This window comes from Achroia grisella, unplaced genomic scaffold, assembly GCF_030625045.1.
Source record: "Achroia grisella isolate CSIRO2021 unplaced genomic scaffold, CSIRO_AGI_Agris_v1 utg402, whole genome shotgun sequence".
Lineage (NCBI taxonomy): Eukaryota > Metazoa > Arthropoda > Insecta > Lepidoptera > Pyralidae > Achroia > Achroia grisella.
Genome location: NW_026712841.1, coordinates 542,042 through 563,928, shown reverse-complemented (window position 1 = coordinate 563,928; position 21,887 = coordinate 542,042). Strand labels below are relative to the sequence as shown.

General features: G+C 32.4%; 2 protein-coding genes and 1 long non-coding RNA gene across 3 annotated transcripts in view; all 3 read left to right on the top strand.

Annotated features, from left to right (window-relative positions):
• Window positions 1-12,747, top strand: part of LOC131844174 (guanine nucleotide-releasing factor 2) — a gene marked incomplete at its 3' end in the record, with an annotated part of 31,273 nt that extends 18,526 nt beyond the window's left edge. Inside the window, exons 11-27 of the mRNA XM_059192979.1 lie at window positions 38-148; window positions 792-905; window positions 1,673-1,773; window positions 2,346-2,369; window positions 3,123-3,228; window positions 4,217-4,324; window positions 4,735-4,828; window positions 4,914-5,021; window positions 5,477-5,581; window positions 5,875-6,073; window positions 6,870-6,881; window positions 8,154-8,313; window positions 9,249-9,387; window positions 10,054-10,311; window positions 11,174-11,427; window positions 12,197-12,328; window positions 12,570-12,747. Coding sequence (XP_059048962.1) covers window positions 38-148; window positions 792-905; window positions 1,673-1,773; window positions 2,346-2,369; window positions 3,123-3,228; window positions 4,217-4,324; window positions 4,735-4,828; window positions 4,914-5,021; window positions 5,477-5,581; window positions 5,875-6,073; window positions 6,870-6,881; window positions 8,154-8,313; window positions 9,249-9,387; window positions 10,054-10,311; window positions 11,174-11,427; window positions 12,197-12,328; window positions 12,570-12,747 — 2,203 coding nt within the window. The remainder of the gene's footprint in view (window positions 1-37; window positions 149-791; window positions 906-1,672; window positions 1,774-2,345; window positions 2,370-3,122; window positions 3,229-4,216; window positions 4,325-4,734; window positions 4,829-4,913; window positions 5,022-5,476; window positions 5,582-5,874; window positions 6,074-6,869; window positions 6,882-8,153; window positions 8,314-9,248; window positions 9,388-10,053; window positions 10,312-11,173; window positions 11,428-12,196; window positions 12,329-12,569) is intronic.
• Window positions 12,748-12,769: 22 nt separating this feature from the next.
• LOC131844173 (uncharacterized) lies at window positions 12,770-14,052 on the top strand. The gene is made up of 2 exons (XR_009357572.1): window positions 12,770-12,858; window positions 13,205-14,052. It is a non-coding gene; the product is annotated as an uncharacterized LOC131844173 (long non-coding RNA).
• A 3,559-nt stretch (window positions 14,053-17,611) lies between these two features.
• LOC131844450 (seminal metalloprotease 1-like) lies at window positions 17,612-20,907 on the top strand. The gene is made up of 6 exons (XM_059193345.1): window positions 17,612-17,756; window positions 18,088-18,246; window positions 18,884-18,990; window positions 19,393-19,597; window positions 20,408-20,544; window positions 20,764-20,907. The coding sequence occupies exons 1-6, from the start codon at window positions 17,648-17,650 to the stop codon at window positions 20,881-20,883; spliced, it is 837 nt and encodes a 278-aa protein (XP_059049328.1). The 5' UTR covers window positions 17,612-17,647; the 3' UTR covers window positions 20,884-20,907.
• Window positions 20,908-21,887: the final 980 nt, after the last annotated feature.

Genomic DNA, 21,887 nt, shown 5'->3' with positions numbered 1-21,887 from the left:
ATCTTTGTGATGTTCTAGCTTGTTATTGTTTTTGCAGTCATTTTGACAGTACAGACTGTGTGAGCGAAATGAAGTGCACACGACAAAGCTTTGAGAGCCGCACGAATATTATGAATATGAACAGTGTAACTACGCACTACTCTTCTAAGTGAGTGTCCCTTCCATCTTAAAATCACGCTTTATCACACTAGATAAAAATATTTCTCTCAACTGCACTATTCTATGCATCAGTTATTTTCGGTCTTGGATCTTAATTAAGTTGGTGGTTTTTATTCTGTTTTTTGTTGTTTATTTATTGTGAGTTATATATAAGATGTATTGATGTTTTTAAATTAATGTAATAAAATCGTGCCCCGCCTAACGAGAATGAGTGTTAAGTCTGGTTATTTAGTCCCTGGTATAGAATTCAATATGAATTAACCACGATGCTTTGTAGGCAGGACCGCGTGGAGGGCGACCTTCCGAACAATTTGAATATTTAATATACTTTTTAAAAATATTGAATAGTGTATTTTTTACACTGTATAGGCAAATTTTGCGTCTTAATCAAATGACTGAACCAATTTCAATTTTGTGTATAACAATAATAATGTAAAATAAAATAATACACGTTTCCTATTTCCTACTACATCTTATGTTTAGTTGAAAACAGAAACGTATTGTTAACACGCCGTTGGGTTTTGGAGTGAATTGTTAATTATAAATTAGCTTTCTGTAGAAACTTTCACCTAGCCCAAGGACGTAGTGTATATATAATTCATTAACACATTTCGTAATACTGGCTACAGCAGATTGGCAAGCATAACGTCAGACGAGAACGAAACGCCGCCCGAACTGCCGGCCAAGAAGACACGGCGCATCAATCGCGCCGACATTCAGCAACACTTCCCCAATGTCGAAATCAGGTTATTTATTTTAACCTTGTTATTTTTTATAACGCAACAATGAATAACAATTTGTTTCTTTTATTTTGTGGTATTTAGCAATCTATTGCGCTACTAGTTGTTTTAAAAACATATAAACTAGTGGATCTTTTAAATACGACCGAGTTCAATTCAATAGTAGAATATGATTATATATGTGGAGTGTAAATCAAGGTTAGTTAGGGACTTAGTACGTTTATTTTTACAATTTATATAACGCCACAACACCACTCTAATTCTTCTTTACTCTGATCAAAATCAGTAACACCATTTTTTGTTTAAATTCTATTTAGGTTGTGAGTGACACCCATTTCAAAATACATTGCGTGTTTTATTAAAAGAAACAAGCATAGACAGGCGTCATCCAGCGACTTTGTTTTTTTTTTTATTATTTGTTTTATGTATAAAAAATACAAAGAAACCTTTAAGGTTAATTACGCTTTTTGTACATTCTAATTGAAAGTAAATTTTTTGTCAATCATTACCAAAAACTTAATTCATGTTGTTTTTTACAGAGTAGACAAAAAGAAACGAGTATCAAAGGTCTCTATTCTAAACTGCATCTCTTGCATGATACTTAAAATTTGATTCTTCTTTTGATTTGAAATAAATGTTGTATATATGTATACATATTTGGTTCAAGATTCACTCTTTTATTATGAGAAGATATTACCCATCACCATTCATTACATATAATATATTTAGTTTAAATTAGAATTTAGAAATAACTTTATATTTACAATTTTCAGGCAAAGTCCAGTTTGCACAGTGCATGGTGATGCTCGACCTCATACTGTCGCCGATCACAACACGCCTCGTCCGCCGCCGCTACCTCTCAAGAAAAAACACAGTGAGTAATACACAGATCCAATATTGCTCTTAAAAATAGCACTAGATAATGCACTAAATAAATGGATATTCTATTAAGTCATATATAAATATATATATATATATATATATATACAAGTCAAATTTATATATTATGTATTGGCATGTGATGTCAGCATCAAACCAACGTCCATAACATATGCGTATTTTTTTTCTAAAATGGAGTTTTCATTATTTTTATCTTGCACAGATTCTTAGCTTAACCAATATTTGCATGAGTATTCATTATGTCTGATTGTTCAATATGTAATTGGGCATATCCTGGAATATTTGACTTATTACAATGTTTTAAACCGGTTTCAATTTGGAATAATAGATCCGAGTGTATGAATTGTTTCACAAAAATGAATCACTATATACATTTGGACAATTCTATGTGAATGATGTACCGATAAATTCATGTATTAAATGTTGTATATTTGTATGTCTATACTGCTCTATGTACATTGGAAAGGCTGGGTTTTAAAGAGACAGTTGAATGTGCTATGGGGTTTTAACGGCATGTTTGTCTGTTGTGCCGGTGCGGCGCGGCAGTGTTCCAAAGCGTCGCATACAGCGGTGAGTGGATGCATGAGATGCGGTCTCCCAATTCAAAACTTAGGAGCGGAGTCGTGTATTTAATTCAGCAGTTGTATACTCACATAGTTTACAGTTCACGGATCCACTCCACATACCGACAAATTGGAGAATCATTCGATGCGCTTTTAGTAAAAAATATATAGCTTTTATTACAGATTACATTTGACATTATACTCATTGTATGATTTCGATTCACGGATGACTTGTCTTCTTCTTGATGATTGATGACTGTCTCTTTCTTGTGGTTGATAGTATGTGAAAAAATCTGTACTTAAATTATCACGTTCACCTTGCTTTTTTACGTGCGTAAAGATCATAGGTGTGTTGTAAATAATAGGCTTACGCCGCTTGGATATCAGTTAACAACAACGGAATTTTGTTCGCGCTGTAGTTATTATCACCTGTGATGAATGTACTTAGCGCTTCATTACAATCATATTTTGCTCATGCTGTATCATGTTAATTTGACGTTAATAGTGTCGATCTACGCACGCGTTCTGCCTAAGCTCATAGTGATTGACTAACTGAATACTTGCTGCTCTGTTTCTTGCCTTCTACAGCAAAATTATATAGAAAGATAAAAGTCATATGACATTTAAATTATAATATTTTAGAACTATCAATGTAGTTGATATATGTTGCACTTAAATAAATAAAATATACCTAAAATTTTGCTGTAGAAGAAAATCAATAATTGCACTTAGTTGTAACATGGAATATGTGATTGTACAGTAATGGCGTATATGGAGATGTTCGGGAATTGTAGTCATCCACCGAATAATGCGGCGGCGCCTTCCGAGATGGTCCGGCATTCAATTCACACATATACAATAGGCTGGTAAGGAACAAATATTATTTGGATTGTGGTTTTTATTGCAATAATTCTGGTTTCATTCTTTTTAAATGAGATTTACATGCTTATGATAATACAAATAGACTATTAAATTAATGTTACTATAATATTAATATATTCAATCTGTAGCCTTGACCTGAACAGCCGGATTACTCTGGAAACTAATTCCGATCCGATATATAATTGCGCCGTTTCTTTATATACTCTTTAATATACACTACCTATATTAATTTAATATTTAATGCTTAATTTGTTAACCGAACTGGTCGTTTAAATACTTCAAATGTAAACAAAAGCACGGGTAGTAGATATGAATACGATCTTGAAATATATGTTGCGCCTTGGAACGGGTGACGGGAGACGTATATTTTAGTGTATCAATGTTTTTGTATTTTCCTTTGTGCTATTTATATAAAAAAAAAGAAAAAATATACATATATGACTCAATCTTTTCATATTCTCATCTATCAATCTTTATAAGCAATTACGTTACGTAAAAGAGTTCGCGCCCATTAGATGCTGCGTAATTAATAAGTGAATTCACCGGTTACCAGGTTAATGTAAGTACCTGACATTGTTATCGATTTATTTAGTTTTGGCTTAATTACGTTTTAAAATGATAGTACAAAAAAACGGATTGTGTTGATATTGATATTTAGATTAGACTCCAGAGTAGACCTGAAGGTCCCTCACAAGCAACTATTTATATATTCTTAGTGGAATGTGTAATTGGAATGGCAAACTAGGTGACGGGCCACCTGATAATAAGTGGTAACCATAGCTTATGTGGACCATAAGAATCATGTGATGCCATTCCGGAGGGCTAAGATGTCATGCCTCTTGTAAATTCACTGCTTCATCACCCTACAAAGTAAACACAGCTTACAAAACCGTCAACCAGATTAGCTTGGCGCCTGAAATAGGTGAATGAAGCCTTTCTCGATAGATACTAACTCGATATAATGTAAAGCAGCGGTCAACAAATAAACGCGGGCACCATTACCGTACAACGTCAGCAGCAAGTGCAGCGATCGCTCGCGCAGTCATTCACAGTACAGCATTTCAGCACTCCACCAATCAGGTACGAATCTGATTATAGCTGGCTATAATTGTGTTCTTCCTACATAGAACTTTTTCAGCCTCATAGTCATTAAAACTATTAAGTCTCCACTTAAAAGATTATTAACTATCAAATATATTATTATACTTTTTCAAGACCGTCTATATTTGTAAATAAAGAAATCTGAATATATTTATATGTCAAAATCAGTAACATAAAGAACATACAAACATATTATATTCATAACATAAAACAGTTGTACTATTACTTACTATTTCTTGAATCGCAAGTTGTCATTAAAATTACTCAAGGAAACTTATTCTATTTTGATAGCAAATTGTATATATATGATAAATTATACAGGTTTTTATATGCAGTATAAAATCACAAGTTAAGTCTTATTATCCTAATCACATTTTTTTGCTTTTTAGCGGATCAGATGACAGTATGTTAACATGGACGAGTACTGCCTCCATACCGCTAGAACCACCTGCATTACCGCCTAAAATTAATAAAAATAAACAGGTAAATTGGAATTTATGGAATATTTTTATAGGTTTTATTTTGATTTTCACAATTTTTTAAAAAACAATATTTTTTATTGTTATAGATACAAGTAAGCTCGAGTAACGAACTTTTGCCTCCACCGTCGCCAAGACCGTCGTCACGGCCGTCGTCACATAACAGTTCTGCTGATGAGTCGATCTTAAATACTTTGGTATGATGGTTATTTATCGTATTAAATATTCATTACTCATTTAAATTTGGATTTAATTTTATAAATAGTTATTATTTCTCGGTAATATAGTTAATGCAGATTTGTATGGTTTTTGATTTTTGACAGTTGCGATGTGCTTTTTTGACCCTTTCAGCTATCGGAAGTTTTGTTTGACTATATACGCTTGAAGGTGGGATAGTTCTTCCACATTGAACGCTTTGTACTACACGAAACTGCCGGCGACTACCGACATTGACATGGTTGTACTCCAGTCAACTGTTGACCACACCTATTGCAACCTAGTTTAAACGTCAAGAGAGCGAAAATTATTCGTGTTAAGACACGGTTAATTAAAACTAAAATAATGTGTATTAAATATGAAAGTTTAGAAAAATATTAGAATAGATTAACAACCATAATCAGATAATTAGGACAATTCAAATGCCTTATTTCAGAATTCCGATGAATCGTTTGTGAGTTTGCCTACGCCGGTCAAATTTCCCGTGGAACATGAACCGGAACATATACAACCGCCGGCTCCCTCCCCTGTACCTTCGCAGGTAATTAATGTGACACTATTTCATAAAAATATATTGTTAAATATCAGTATATTTAACAATATATTTTCATTTCATCATAGATAGAGTGCATAATTAGGGAAATATTCTAACTTTAGCCTTTCATTCCACCATTGAACTCCATCATAAACCGTTATAAGGAATATTCCTGATGTATGAGTTTAATTTATACTTATTGCATCAAATGAGTTAAAAATGCTTAACAACATTATATACATATACAGATGTTTCATACTTAGCAACTAATAGTTAATATATGTTATTATTGTTTATAGAAAAGCGAAAGCAGTTTAGAGCCTCCAGCGGCTCCGCCTGAACAAAATAGCAGCCCAGCGCCCACAGACTCTGAAGATATTATTTTACAGACTGATATTAGTTCTTGGTTGCTTCTCAAAGCACCCGCTAAAGATGGTCCGGAGGTCCGTGGCGGCCATCCAGACGCACTCATAGTACTTGCAACTAAAGCTACCAAAGGTACCATTCATTGAATTGCATTGTTATCACTTAATCGAGGGATGTAAAGGTCTAATAATCATCTGCATGGGAAATATGATTGTTTACTATTATAATTTTCTGACTTGGTGTCATGAAATCTCATTATAATACAACCATTTGTAACTCGAGGTGAATAGGCATGGATTGCATCGATTCGTCATACTTATTGTATACGTCATCGATACGTCAGTGCATTAAAATGGTCTATATTTCTGGGTAGAAGTTTAGAGTTTTCATGCAGAAGTTTCACAACATTTGTATTTTAATGGTAATTAAACAATTTTCAAAATTATTTATATATGGTACTATTGTAAATTAAACCGAATGCTCACAAAATAATTTGTAAACATACCACTAAAACCACTTATTTTTTGTTTTACAATACAGTAACAACAACCTGAATAAACAAATATTCAATGATGGGTTTATTAAGAAATTATATTGGGTGTTAAAAAAGCGTTAAGTTTTTTAAACGATAAATCACAATTATTCAAAATTGACGAAGATTGAAAATGTTGAGAGACTTCGGTATGATATAGCCTGTTAATTTTGTGCGCCATTTCATCTAGTGAAAGTTAGAAACTTACCTGAGGTTTAGAAGATATTTGGAGTTTTTATGAATAAATAGGAAATGTCTAACTAGCCAGAAATTTGTACCATTGTATATGAATCTCATATTGTACGTCTTATTTCATATATCAATGAACGTATTCAGCCAAAACAATTCTTTATTCCATTGCTTCTAACCTATGAACTTAATGCTTTCACTTTACAGAAACGGACGAGTGTAAGTGTTCAATCATTTAATGATATGGGACTGAAACGAACTGGTTTTTATACTAATCTATAGATGCTTTTTTTAATGTTGCTTCGTTGTTTCACGTATTTAAAATAACACGTTTGTACTCATTTGAATATTGGAAAAGGCTTGCTTCTAATCACAGCACTTGGAGCTTTGGTTTTAATTACTTGACTAATGATATTTTGTTCAATTTTAATTAATAATATTATATTATATTTAGTAAGATATCTATTATTTTGTTAATAGCTAGCTACAACTGGTTTATATTTCTTGCTATATTTTATACCATATCGCTTAGCAAATGTTGTAACACAGTTCTTAGAAGAGTTTATTATTGATTCGGTTTTAGTAAACTGTATTTAATTCAAAGAAAGTCGTGAACCTGTGTTACAATCTTTTTAACGTTAGCCGATTTACTTCCCTATCGACAATAGCTGCCATTATTTCAAACAAACACATTTTATAATGATTTTACGCAGATCTTAGTTTATTTAAGATTTTCAAATTGTAACACTTGGGCACAACAATTCTATAAGCTCAATTATAGAAATAATATCTGCGTAAAATAATATTCTTTCGAAAATTTTTGAAATACCCACGTGATTTAGCTTCATGCATCATTTCTTCATAATTATATGAATATCAATGCGTTTAAAATCTAGAATTTAAAGAAATCACTCTATTTAGTACTTCATTACATAGGTAGTACACGTGATAGTGGCAGATGTTATCGTTGGGTGATCTTGATTGCCAACTGTATAGCTACAGACTGAAAGCTTTTCACCTGTTAGTCATTCTGGAAAATTGTAATTATTGCATTAAAAATTAAATACTGTCGATGTCGCCGCTTATTTTATCTTTTTAAACGTGTCCTCACATATTTTACATACAGGACAACTATTTTGAAAATATTTTTGATAATGTATGTTAAGTTATCGTCAGTTCGTAATGTAGTTTGAGCTAAGAACTGACAAGAAATTCGGATGTAAAGGAAAAAGGAAATACCTTTAAATGAGATTAATACTTAAATGTCGAGTCTTGTTTTAATACAAATTTTCAGACTGAACTAGTACTCAAGCTTACATTCTGTATAAATCGCACGCTTAACAATTAAATTGCATTAACGCAATAAACTGAAAAAATCGACTTTAATGTTATAACATTAGGATCGATTTTCTAAAAGTAGTGTTAATGAAGTTCGTTGTAAGCGTGCGGTGTGGAGTATTGTGGATGTGTAACGGCGGCGTGTGTGCGCAGACTTCGCGTACCAGGAGGCGTTCCTGGCGACGTACCGCACGTGGGTGTCGCCCAGCGGGCTGGTGGCGCGGCTGGTGCGGCGCGCGCGCCACGTGCGGCCGCGGCAGCACGAGCTGCGCTCCACTCTCTCGCTGCTCACCAGGGTCGTTGCCGACCTCACGTACGTAACCTCCATACACATGTGTATTCTTCCTATATTATTTTATTTACTAGACTATTTCGAAACGCGCATACACTCCAGTGTATGTGCGTTTCTAAATAGTTTAAGATTTAATTACAATAATGATATTTTTAAACCATAAAAATGGCATTATTGTGATTACATTTTTATATCATGCAATCTGTATACTGAAATGGACGGTAGGGAAAAAATATTAATACAAAAAACGTGACGTTTATAAGCGGCTAAAACGTCGTATATGAATAAATGACTTTTGATTTGATTTTATATAATGATATATTGACGGCCTCGGTGGTCAAGCGATTTAGCACACTGCTTTACTTCCAATCTTTCAGGGTTCGATTCCTCGTACTGTACAAACATTAGTTTTTATGAGAATGATTGTTTGTGTTGGTCTGGATGTTTTCTATGTATTTATAAAAAAATTTACTTAAATGTATTTAAGTATTATATTAGTTATGTAGTACCCAAACCACAATCTCTGCTTACCTTGGGACTAGACAGCGCCGTGGGAATTGTTTAGGGATATTATCATTAGTATTGTTATCTATATATTCATTTTATGTTCTCGAAATTATTTGGTATCATAATTTACAGTTACAAATCACACTGACCTAGTATTATCAATATATACTGAACTTAGTTGTGTCACATACGGTCTTATTACAAAAAATCTGTTAAAACTCGGACGAAACGTGGTCTAAATGGTCGTGGTTTAAACCATTCCTAAAGTTAATACTTGGAATAAGCCTAATAACGATACTCGACAACTTTTGTCCAAAGAAGCAAGGTAGAAAAAAGCAATATTTGTTTTAAACTATATCGTTCTTTACATTGTTTCTCGGCATTGTTGATTTTTTTATAGCACTTTTTTTGTGTGTAACTTAATAATTGATATAATAATGATATTACAGAATGAGCGATCTAGATCGTCCACTGATGCAGGAGATAATGGAGTTTATATATTGGCTTGTCGATGTTGAAGAGCTTCCCATTGCAAAAGCTTTAAGACAAATACTAGTCGACAAACAGAAACAGTTACATTTCCAACAGGTGAGTGTGGATGTAATTCTTATTTAACACGTAACTCTAATATTAAAATATTATAAGAATAATTGCGGTATGAATCGATTTGTAGTACTAATATTGAAGATTTATTTCGTATAATAAAAATGATAACGTGTTAATTTTTTTTTAATTAATTATTTACAACTGCATTATTACATAACACAATTCCTGGTATTATATAAAGAGATACAGCTGTTTACATTTTGATTTTTCGTTCTTTCAACAGCAGATCAGTCATGACAAAGATACGGCCCGCGCATCCGACTCCCGGGCAGTATCAATAAGGTCCGCGATAGCAATGTGTCACAGATGTGATTTTTAACAACCGTATCTTACAAAATTCTCGTATCACAATGTTACTTACCATACTCCTCCGAAACGGCTTGAATGATTTTTTTAACTTTAAAAATACATGCAACCCTATATTTTCACCCTTCTACCATCAACCCCTATTTTTTAATAGCAATTTTAATTTCTATGGCAACACAATGTTTGCGGGTCTGTTAGTATACCTACTATAAAATTAAATAAAAATTCAGTACATTTTGTTTTGATCTGGCTCGCCTACACTTTCTAAATTTAATATATGGCCCTCTGCAAAACTGATTGTGACACTTTTGATGTAAATGATATAATTTGTTTATTTGGCAGACCAACAACAGATACGAATACGATAATCCGTGCTATGGCAGCGTGTCTCTTCGGCGTGATACACTGCTGGAATTCAAGTCGAATGAGCTCGCGGAACAGATGACTTTGTTAGACGCTGCGTTGTTTGGTCGCATCACTACCGCTGAAGTGCTCTCGTGGCCCCGAGACCAGTCTGAGGAGAGCTCGCCCAACCTCACGAGGTTCACGGAACATTTTAACAAAATGAGTTATTGGGCCCGCTCCAGGATTTTGGAACAGGTCAGTCTTGTTTTACCCTTTCAAGAACAAGTGTTCGATATATTTAGGCCCTCAAAAATCATTAATTTATATACGAATGATAGATTTTTTCATTTATTACCTGAGTCGAAGGAAAATGAAATATTTTAATATAATAAGTATTTTTCTTTAATAGATTTTGTTTTTAACATTTTCAACTATTATACCGTTGAGAAATTAATAAACAAATTATTACCTTATTTAATCGTTGACGTGTGTTGTAATCATGTATGATCATAAAACAAAGAATAGTTGGAATGAGTATGATAAGAAATTACTTAGAAAACCACTATCGCCTACATACACATCGTGTTGTGAAAATATTTTACAATATATACATGTGTATTTAATTGTTTTGTTAAGGCATAATAATTTCAATAAAAATTACGTTAAATCGATCATTCATTTTGATTTTGAAATATGGAGAATAACAGTTTGGCGTTAAAAAAAAACTTAAATAAAATTATTACTTGTATTTTTTTTTTACTTTAATAATAACAATAGGAAATAGTCCTTGCCGATTATAAGATATCCCACCTATTGACACAGTCGAAACTATTATGTTTGAACTCCAAAAACGCACCGTTGGGTATTTATATATTTGTAATCTAAATTAATTGAACTTTTCTCAAGTTTAGCAAGTAACTATTACGTAATGTGACTAATACTGGCAAATATAATAAAAGATAGAATAAAGACGACAGAAGTATGGATGATATAGCATACTTGTAGCATTTTTTACGCTCACCACTCGTACTCACTGTTCTGTGTATATTATCGTGTCGTATATTACATTCTTACTCCGTCATCGCACCTAGGTATACAATACAAGACGATTTTACAGAATAAATCCATTGAACGGGAGAAGTACGCGGGAAAATTCCTGAAAGTGATGAAGGCGCTTCGCAAGATGAACAACTTTAACTCGTACCTGGCGCTGGTGTCAGCGCTGGACTCCCCGCCCGTGCGGCGGCTGGGCTGGCCCCGCGCCATCGCCGATACGTTGCACGACCACTGCGCCATCATCGATTCCTCCTCCTCCTTCCGCGCCTACAGACAGGCGCTCGCGGAGACACAGCCGCCGTGCATACCATATATGTAAGTATTGTGCGTTTCTAAGTGGGTAGGTAGACACCGAAGAATTATAAAAAAAGACCTTATTAGTGTAGGCTTAACGCACTGCTATATTATCCGTTTCTTGTCTGTTCACACCAGAAATATTTTTATTTATATTATTTGTATTGACCTAAGTGTTTTCTAAACACGATACTTTATAGTCACTAATTTGCAGAGTAAATTCCTGATGAATTTATCATGATGGGCAAATTGAACTGATCTCATGTTCATCTTATCTTCTTCCGCTGGTGCCCTGACAACGTAAACCGCAGACGGGAGAACTCATTTTCCATTATTAACAATTAAAAAAAACTGAGCAGAGCTGTGTTATGGATATTAAACAACAGATTTTTTTAAACATGTACCTGTACCATAACAATTTATATATCTAAATCTAAAAAAATATTGACGCAATTGATGGCTTAAACTTAATGTATTACATTTGACTACCTCGGTGGTCTAGCGGTCTGCATACCGGTCGGCACACCGCTTTACGTCCGATGTTCGCGGGTTCGATTCCTCGCACGGCACAAACATTTATATTCATGAGTATGATTGTTTGTATCGGTCGGGGTCTTTTCTATATGTATTTACGAAAAAAAATATCTATGTATTTGTATCAGTTATATAGTATTTATAACACAAGTTTAACTTGGGTCTAGATGGCGCAGTGTGAATTGTCCTCAGATTATTATTATTTATTAATGTAGGTATATATATGTATATATATATTTTTTTTTTATTGTTGCAGTGGTCTAGTCCTTCAAGATCTAACATTTGTTCACATCGGAAATCCCGACCTACTTCCAGATGGCAGCATTAATTTTACCAAGCGTTGGCAACAGTATCATATAATGGAAAATATGAAGAGGTTCCACAAAGAGTGTGTATTCATTAATTTTATATTCTATTTCTTTAAGACCCCTTTTATATATTTATTTGACAATAGTAATTGCCATCTATAAACAAAAATCCTACTGAAAGCTAACACCCGTGGCTCGCTCTCTCGTGCGATGCCATTCTTAATAATAACACTATACTACTTTACAACGTTAATTATAACTGTTAAATTAATGGTAAGTCAACGACTATTCCAATAAACAAAGAGGTATTTTCGACAGCAGACAGTACAAGTTTAAGAAGAACGAACGCATCCACGCCATGTTCAATGAGTTCGACGATGTGCTGAGCGAGGAGGCGATGTGGCAAATCTCAGAGATTCTAAAGCCGCGAGGCGGACGCACTCGCACCGTGTTGCCGCCGCCCGCCCCCGCGCCCGCGCCCGCGCCCGCGCCCGCCCCCGCCGCCGCCCCCGCCCCCGCCGCGCCCGCGCCCCCGCCTCCGCCGGCACAGACTGCCGCTTAATGCTTGCGTACTACATCTGCAAACCATGCAAGTACTTCATATATTAAGGTTGAAAATTCCATATGATTTTAATTAAAAAAACTAAAAAGAGAAATGGCATTGAATTTAAAACGAATTTATTTAAATTTATAATTTACATAAATCTAAATATTTATTTTTGTAAAATAAACATACAATAATGTATTCGATAATGTATATTAAAATATGTCGTTTTATTATATTTTTGTGTGTAATTTTATACGACGGGTTATTAACAACAAAATATTTATTAAAATAACAGCTAATTGCAAGATTAAAGGGCTTGTGGTACAATAAATTATTAAATATTATTTTTTTTTGTAAATTTTGCAATTTAGAACAATTGATGTTTCATTGTTGTTACTTTTCATTTCAGGTAGATATTCCAACCCAAAGAGAATGAGGAATGAATAGATAGAAAGAAAAATATGGATCAGGAATTGTGTAAGTTAAAAGAAATGTGATTTCTGTCCTAAAAAGGCCTAATTAATTTTAATGTATTTATTCGTAAATTTGCGATTTTTCATCTGTGATCAGTCGGAGAGTACGATGGCCAGCACCGGCGGCAAGTGGCGCGTATGTTCCCTTACTGTCTCATCGCTTCTCATATTAAACAACTATAATGTTAACACAGAATACGAAAGCCAAATTCTTTATCAGTATTTGAATCGAGTTACTGTTATCTTTTACATATCAGTATGTGACTTGCATAGTGTACTAAAGAAACGAGTGACGCTTTGGTGTTTAAGTATTGTCCTTGATAATTCTTCTCGTCGTCGTAAGTATTTGCCATTGTTGTCAGTATATACATGACACAACTAAGTCAGCTTCGAAAGTGAACGCTTATCATTACATCGAATTAGAGGAATTTTGGATTCGTAGTTATGGTAGTCATACTACTGTTTGTTTATAGTAACTTAGTCCGTCTTGAGAATTTTTGATGTTCCCAATTATAATGTCAGTTACATGGTATTACTTTGGCGAATATTAAGTGGAATATTAAATCAACGTCTCAGTGAATATGTGTATATGAAATGGGACAGTTGTTGCTTACAAATAGACTTATGTCGGAGACATGTTAATACGGATATTTATATGGGGCTTCCATAGTTTTAAATAAATGACAAGTTAATATGACTTACCCCCAAATGTGACATAAGCTAAATTCAAGTGAAATATTTTTATACAATTCAATGCTTTACACGATTATTGCGTACAATACAACAGATACATATCATTAAATGTGTGTGCCAAATGTCGAACTTATCTATAATGTCCCATTTCCATATAACTATTCGGTCTTTGATGTTCAATGCATGGATATGATGCAATAAACATATTGCGTTACTAATATACTGTTAAGAACGGGACATTGCTACGATTTTTAGCGATTGTATTTTAGTACACATGAAGTGGAAATGCAAAATCACAAGTAACGTATAGATGTCTCATTTGAAATCATTGACAGTGGGAAAGTATATCGAAGCCGATATTCTATTTTTAATACTACAAAGGTGCGATACATCGGCGTCCTGGATAGTGACTGCCTATTAAATTGCAGTATAATTACAGTTGATGCGATATTTTTGTGCATGATCTTGAAAAGTGTTGAAATTCAATGCATATTATTATTTTTGATATTCAGAAATTCTATTTTTCCTATAGGTTGCTACCTTCAAGGAAGCAAACGTTTTATGATTAACATAATTTTGATATCTATACATACTTGTTTATATTAACTGTCACGGTTCGTGTCACTTTACTCTAAGCTTTAAGAACAGTGGGCTCTGAAGCCGTAGCTAGTTATTGTATAAAAGCTGAATCATGCTGAAGTTCAGTTGATTCTGTAGTTTCTAATTTCATGTCGGAAATATTCAAAAGTATAAATAATAGGGAAAGTTTAAACAAATAGTGTAATCAGCGTTTAATTTGCCTTAAGACTATCGAGTCGTTATTGAAATAGCAATAAATTTTTAATTGTTGGTAGAATCGCTGCACAATTTGTGATACTGTTCATGTAGCGTGGCGCTTTTAAGTCCTAACCACGTAGGCTGTTACTAATCGGAACAAGTTAGTAAACAATGGACTAGGCAAAAGTTGCCCTTCAGTCCTTCCGTAAGTCCTTTGCGGGTTTAAAGTGGTCTATGCGCTCGGTCCCATTTTCTATTGTTTTTTTATTCGAAAATAAAAAAACAATAGAGGCAGAAATATGTGTAGTTTCGATTGCACTAATAAGAAGCCTATATGTGGTTAGGACTTTCCTACTCAGTCTTATTGACGTCCTCTATGCGTACGCGTAGGCAAATTATATTAGGCGAATGTTAGCAGTAAGCGTAATTAAACCCCATTATTATAAATATTTGTTAAGACCCGTATTACACGTAGGGTAAATGTATTTGCCGCGTAATATAATTTCATCGTACCAAAATAAAATAATTATGCCGTCTTTAAATATTATGTAGTAATAATGTGATCAAGTGATTTGTTATTATAGTAATACCGACAGTGTAATACCGGTCTGAAATCATATGAATACCATATTCAGCATTGATCTGGTAGTTATGTGTCGTTGAAAAGGAACAGTAAAGTTCCATGCAATAAATAATTAGACCAATATTTAGAATGTTTTACTACAGTGCTTTACTGAAATTATGTGCTGATATTTGTGTATGTATAAATATTTTGATTGCTAATTAAGTTGGTAGGGTTACCATTTTGTTGTCAGGTATTAAATATTATTTATTTAGCGTACCTATTATAAACTTATATAATGGTTTGATATAATAATTATTAATTGATATTAAAGACTGCCTAAATTAATTATTCAGTGTAATTGACGTGTAAACTAGCGAAATAAATTTGTTTAATTGTCCCATTATTCCTCAACGCATCGTTTATTAGACTATTATAGTAAAATCTCCTGTTGCAGATTTTATATTAATTAATAATATCACATTCTCGATATTTATTACATAAACTAGGACTTATTCACATTAGTGAAGTGAACAGCGTACATATATTTTTGTTGTATTAGCGAGTTCAGTATTATGTTAAATATGAATGCCATACTGTATGAAATGGAGAATATTATTTTATTGGTTATTCTGGGAAACAAACTATTTTACATTTTATATTACAATGTTAAATATTACATTATGTAAAGATTTTATGTTATATTATTTTATTACGTATGAATGTAAATTACTTTTACTAAGTTATACCTAAATATACACTATATCAAAATTGCATGCTTGTACAGTCTTACGTGTGTCAAGTTTTCTTTTATAATTATTTTGTAAAATAAATATAGCACGTTATTTACAACATTAATTGTCTCTTTTATTTCATACCTATTCATTTTTGTAACAATAATATTTCGAAAATTATGGCTTAAATATTAAATTTATCTTCAGTATAAATTCAAGTAAGCAGAAATATAAAATTTTGAGAGAACTATTTCGAAACAAGAATTGTGTTCTTGTTTCGAATAGTTCTCTCAAAATTTTATATATATATATAGCATACACTGGTTAAAATAATTGTATTATTGTAATTAAATCGTTATATATAAAAAATATTGACGGCTTCGGTGGTCTAGTAGCACATCGCTTTAGTGTCGACAGTCTCGGGTTCGATTACTTGCATGGTACAACCATTTATTGTATTCATGAGGATGAATGTTTGTGTCGGTCTGGGTGTGTCCAATATATATTAAGTATGTACCTATCTACAAACAAATAATATATGTATTTACAAAAGTTGTTTAGTAGCCATAACACAAGGTCCCCTTTAACTTATGACTAGATGTTTGTTATGTGTGAATTGTCAAGGACTAATATAGGTAATAAATTATAGATGCGCTTAAATATTAGGTAGAATTTGTTGTAGTAGTATTTTGAACCTATGTTTCGAGCATCAGCAATTCGCTTATATAATATAATAACATGTAATATTTTATACTTGTATAGTATATAGTTCTTTCGATGAAACTATTGCCATGATAATTATCATATTGGACAACCCAATATTAATTATAATTAATATCGAGTATCAGACAATTATCAGTCTTTATAGTCCACAGCAGTTAATACTAGACGTTGCTTATATGACCTGATTTGTGGGTGTCTATTATGTGATTACAATTCAAATGTTTCGTTCATATGATTAAGCTCACGATAAAACTGATCTCCAAAAGCATTTTTGTTTGTTTGTGTATATTTAAACAATTATATTTTTATTTTATATCTACATAAAAATATCAGATGACATGTAAGTAGAGTCTGATGTACCTACCTATATAAGGTACCAACCTATTATAATTCCATACACATCCGCGCCCACATATGGTTTAATATGCAAGTGAATAATCTCATACCAGTTGCATCCTTTGCTCAAATTGTTACCTATTTACCTACTAAATTGACTGTAAACTACAGTATCCGTAATGACAATTCAGAATACGTAATTGTAAAGAATTGCATTTACGAGTTTTGAAGGTTGCCTCCCATATAAGAATTAGGAATACATTTAAACTAAAAATTATCAGCAACTGAAATAGTAGTTACGATGTACAGTGAGGCATCCTGATGGGAGCTCAGCGTGCTCCTTCAAGATAATTCAAATTGCGACATAAAACGCCACTTAATTTCAAAAGTCTACACGTTATCAGACTACTATCTAATTAGGTGAACGATTTGACTCTACATAATTATGGAATTAAGTACTTAATTGTACTTTAAAAAGTCGAATACATATGTACGATTCACAGTCTAGTATAAACGAGCCTCACTTCCAGACGGCACTATTAAAAAATAGCGAAATGTTATTCACACATTTTTGTATTTTGGTCTATATTTTGTCAATAAACGCAAGTCCTATTTACTACGATGGAAATTTTGATGATTCTCTGCGATTTTACGATGGTCTGGGTAAGTAAAATTGTTTTGTAGTATTTGGTAGGTACTACAAAAAATTATACATATTTTATATTTTTAAGATGGTTCAGTAGAGTTTTTGTTTCTTTCATAATTTTTATACTGTTTATGATGGAAAGGTGCTCTGGTGCGATAAGGGCTAAAGTGTTAAATTTCCGTACCCATTTACTCATGCCACGACCTTCGAAAAGGGACAATGTTTCGACGCAAGCATCTTGTATTAGGCAAAGCAGCAATAATTGAGACTCGTCTCGATTATTGCTACTAACGTTTACTATTTTTACTACTAACATTTTATTTAATACTTAATACAATATAAATGTAGGTGGTGAATTTGGAGAATATTTCGAGGGCGACATGCTACTGACATCCACTCAGGAACGCGATATTTTTGAAGCATCAGAGGGCCGTAACGGTTTACGCAATGGAGCTAAACGTTGGCCAAATCGTACAGTCGTATATCACATTGAAGAGGATGATTTTGGTTCGTAATCGTTCGCTTGTAGTTAAATATAATTAGATTATTTTTTCCCTGGACAATTCACATAACGACATTTAATCCCAAACTAAGCAGAGTTTGAGATATGGGTACCTATTAAACAACTGATATAAGTACACAACATGAAATTTGTACGTATTTTGTTGTAGTTACCTATATAGAAACCAGCCAGACCGATACAAACAATCATACTCATGAATACAAATATTTGTACCGCGCAGGGAATCGAACCCGCAACCATAGGAACTAACTGCTAATTCGCAATACTCACGAGACCGTCGTTCTTCAATTATTATGTATGAAAACAGTTCATACAATTTATATGGATGGTATTAAAATAGTGGATATACGCTATAAGGGCTATATACTATAATGAGAATGAGAATTAAAAAAATAGAGAACTCAGTGAAGATATTGGTAGTAATCTGCTCTCATCTATATTAGTAGTATTACACAGAGACCACGGTTACGAAGGCTTCATATGACTATTTTATATTTATTCTTCTATAATAAACTTCTTTCTTTCTTTCTAAAAAACACACAAAACTATTATTTCTATAGGTATTTAAAAAAATACTGTGTAGTTTTTATAAAGTTATTATTGTTCTTGGAACTTCAATAGATAAAGACGAAATAAAGGTCATTAAAGAGGGAATGATGGAAATCGAGAACAAATCTTGCATCAAATTTCGTCGAAGAAATGCCAACGAACATGCAGTTATTTTCAAGGTACGGTGTAATATCAAATTTTATTTGTTAGCTTATCCCAAGCCCTCTTTGTACGAGTATAATGATGTAGGGAATATTGGAGAAATATATACATAATTTTAATAAATTACAAGATTATTTTATTGGCTGATAATGAATATGATAGGTGAAAATATTATAATAATAAATTAGATATTTCTTAAATTTATCGATTACAAATAAAAAAAAGGGCCGTCATGTAGCATCATTATATATTAGATATCTATTTATTAATCTGACTTAAAACCTTTGTCTAACAAATAAAAAAAATAGTATTAAACAGTTTTGCCTTGCTTTTGTTTTACCAAGGGCAATATACAATATACGTGCCTGGGATTACGTAGTTAAGATTTTCATTCTTATACTTACTTTACACTTATTCAGAGTTCAGCGAATGGGTGCTTTTCAAACGTAGGCTTCAGTAATGACGATGATGAAGAAACAGAACAAGTTTTGAACTTGGGCAAGGGATGTATGCGACATGGAACAGTTGTTCATGAAATGCTACATACTTTGGGCTTTTATCATATGCAGAGCACATACGATAGAGATGACTACATTAAAATTGTTTGGGAAAATATTAAAGAAGGTAATAATCTACCTACTAATTCATTAAGAATATAAATTAAGAACATCTCTTCATAAAGAGATGTTCTGACAATCAATAGGTCCTACAACTAAAAATTACTATATAATATACTATATAATATATAATATATAATTTGCCATCGACACTAAAAATTATTAGTGTCGATGGCAAATTTTTTAATCAGGTATCTCTATTAAAACATTTTATATTATCACAGTAGGTGGATACTTCTTTATCTACTTCTATTATTACCGATTACAATACAGAAAAATTCTCTTATTTAATTTAAAAATATTTCCAATAAGAATGTTAGCAACAGCACTATACAAAGTAGCTAACAAAATACAGTCGTTGAAAGATATAAGAATCTATTCCCTAATATATCAGTACAGTGTTATATATTTAGCCTGATTTTCGAAATAGGCAAACCTGCCACGAAAGTCAGTTCCCTCCAATACCTATACTATAAACATGTATAATGATTCATTACACATTTAATTATATACCTAAGTATATAATACATAATATTTTCTTACATACAAAATTATAAAAAAGTATAGAAAAAACAACTTTAACTATACGTGCGTGTTTATTTTATATCTAGGTAGGTAAAATAGTAAATATTAATTTTTAAAAAATCATTATTAATGTATATTTCAAACTGTTAAAACAATATGATTATTCTGAGAGTTTATATAATTTTGACTGTCATATTACAATATTTTAGATTTAAGCAGACTGTGTCTGATAAGTGAGTTTGCATGTTAGTTTCACAAGGGCTTAAGTAATAATAAAATAATTTCATTGTAGGTACCGAACATAACTTTGCAAAGTATAACAATGATACGGTGACAGACTTTGGAGTACCATACGACTACGGAAGCGTAATGCATTATCCAGAAAAGGCGTTTTCCAAAAATGGAAATAAAACTATAATCACATTGCAGGTAATTGCAATTATTGTTCTATTGTCAACTTCGCCATAATCAGCTATATTTATTATGTTCCCGACATGTTTTTTTCTCAGTCAGATTTGAATATACACTAAAAATATTATTACCATAATAACCGACATAACAAATCACAGGGTTAGGAGATATAGTGGCATGCATCTTAGTTTCAGTTAAGTTAATATTTAGATTGGTTAAATAAAAATAATGTTCTAGGAAAATGTACACATTGGCCAACGAAATGAAATGTCGGTAAGCGATGTACAGAAGCTAAATAAAATGTATTGTGAAGATTCCGAAGAAGAGAAGCTGGATATCACACACCGTAACAGTTAAGCGCCTATTAATTCATTTTGTTTCTTTACGTATATCTAAATGTATTATAATAATGTATTCAAAATTCTGAATCGTTTTATTGTTTGTACCTACCTACCTACCTATCTATCTATATATATATATTGTAATAGTCTTTATTGATAATATCCTATTAGATACCTATATATAGGTAAATAGTAGAGATAGGTAAGTCACTTATCTATATCTGCGGTAATAAGATAAAATATTTCATTTTAAGGTTAAGGTTGACATACTCTCATATATCAAATAATACTTACTTAATGTAAGACACTATGTTGCATGAGCATCAGCCATCGCCAACCCATTAGCAATGTTCTGCAGGGCGTTTTATAATTACTGTGATTTCAAGGTGAGTTAAGGCGTAATATTATATCAATTATTATCATTTTCATAATTAAACCAGTTTTTGCTTAATTCGTAAGAAAGCGTGACGAAGTAAGATAATCTGACATATAGGTATTGGTGCATTTTTTTGGTAATACGTTTTGTTTTTTGTTATAATAAAATTTTATAGCGAATTTAATTTTTATATAGGTACCTATTTTATTTTATTATATTATAGAATACTTTACCATAGATTTAGGTAGACATTTATTGCTACCTTCTGAAGAGCTGATATTTTTGTTCTGTAGGAATTGGATATTAATTAATTTTGCTGGTAGGTACTTATTTATTACCAACTTCGCGCGACGGAAATCTGAAATGTTACCGAAATAGAGATAAGTTTTTAATATTAGAATCAGTTAATTTAAACAAAACGATATCAATTCTAAGTACCTACCCAAATAGTACTTAGGTATCTACTTAATTACTAGTTACTTCTTTTTTGTTTCCTGTGCAAGCATATTTAAATAAGTATTGAGTAAGCAAGCTAGCCAATTGGTCTTGGTTTTATTTACTCCAATTTCATTCAGCTAGTTCGTTCCTTTGGTTTAGAAAATATGAAGGCTAAATTGCATCACACAAACTTCTAGATTTCTAAG

Excerpts from the sequence above, each read along its gene's own strand:
- LOC131844450 (XM_059193345.1), top strand. The coding sequence starts at position 17,648 with ATGTTATTCACACATTTTTGTATTTTGGTCTATATTTTGTCAATAAAC. Across the intron at positions 19,598-20,407 it reads TTGGGAAAATATTAAAGAAG|GTACCGAACATAACTTTGCA; the intron begins GTAATAATCTAC and ends ATTTCATTGTAG. Across the intron at positions 20,545-20,763 it reads AAACTATAATCACATTGCAG|GAAAATGTACACATTGGCCA; the intron begins GTAATTGCAATT and ends ATAATGTTCTAG.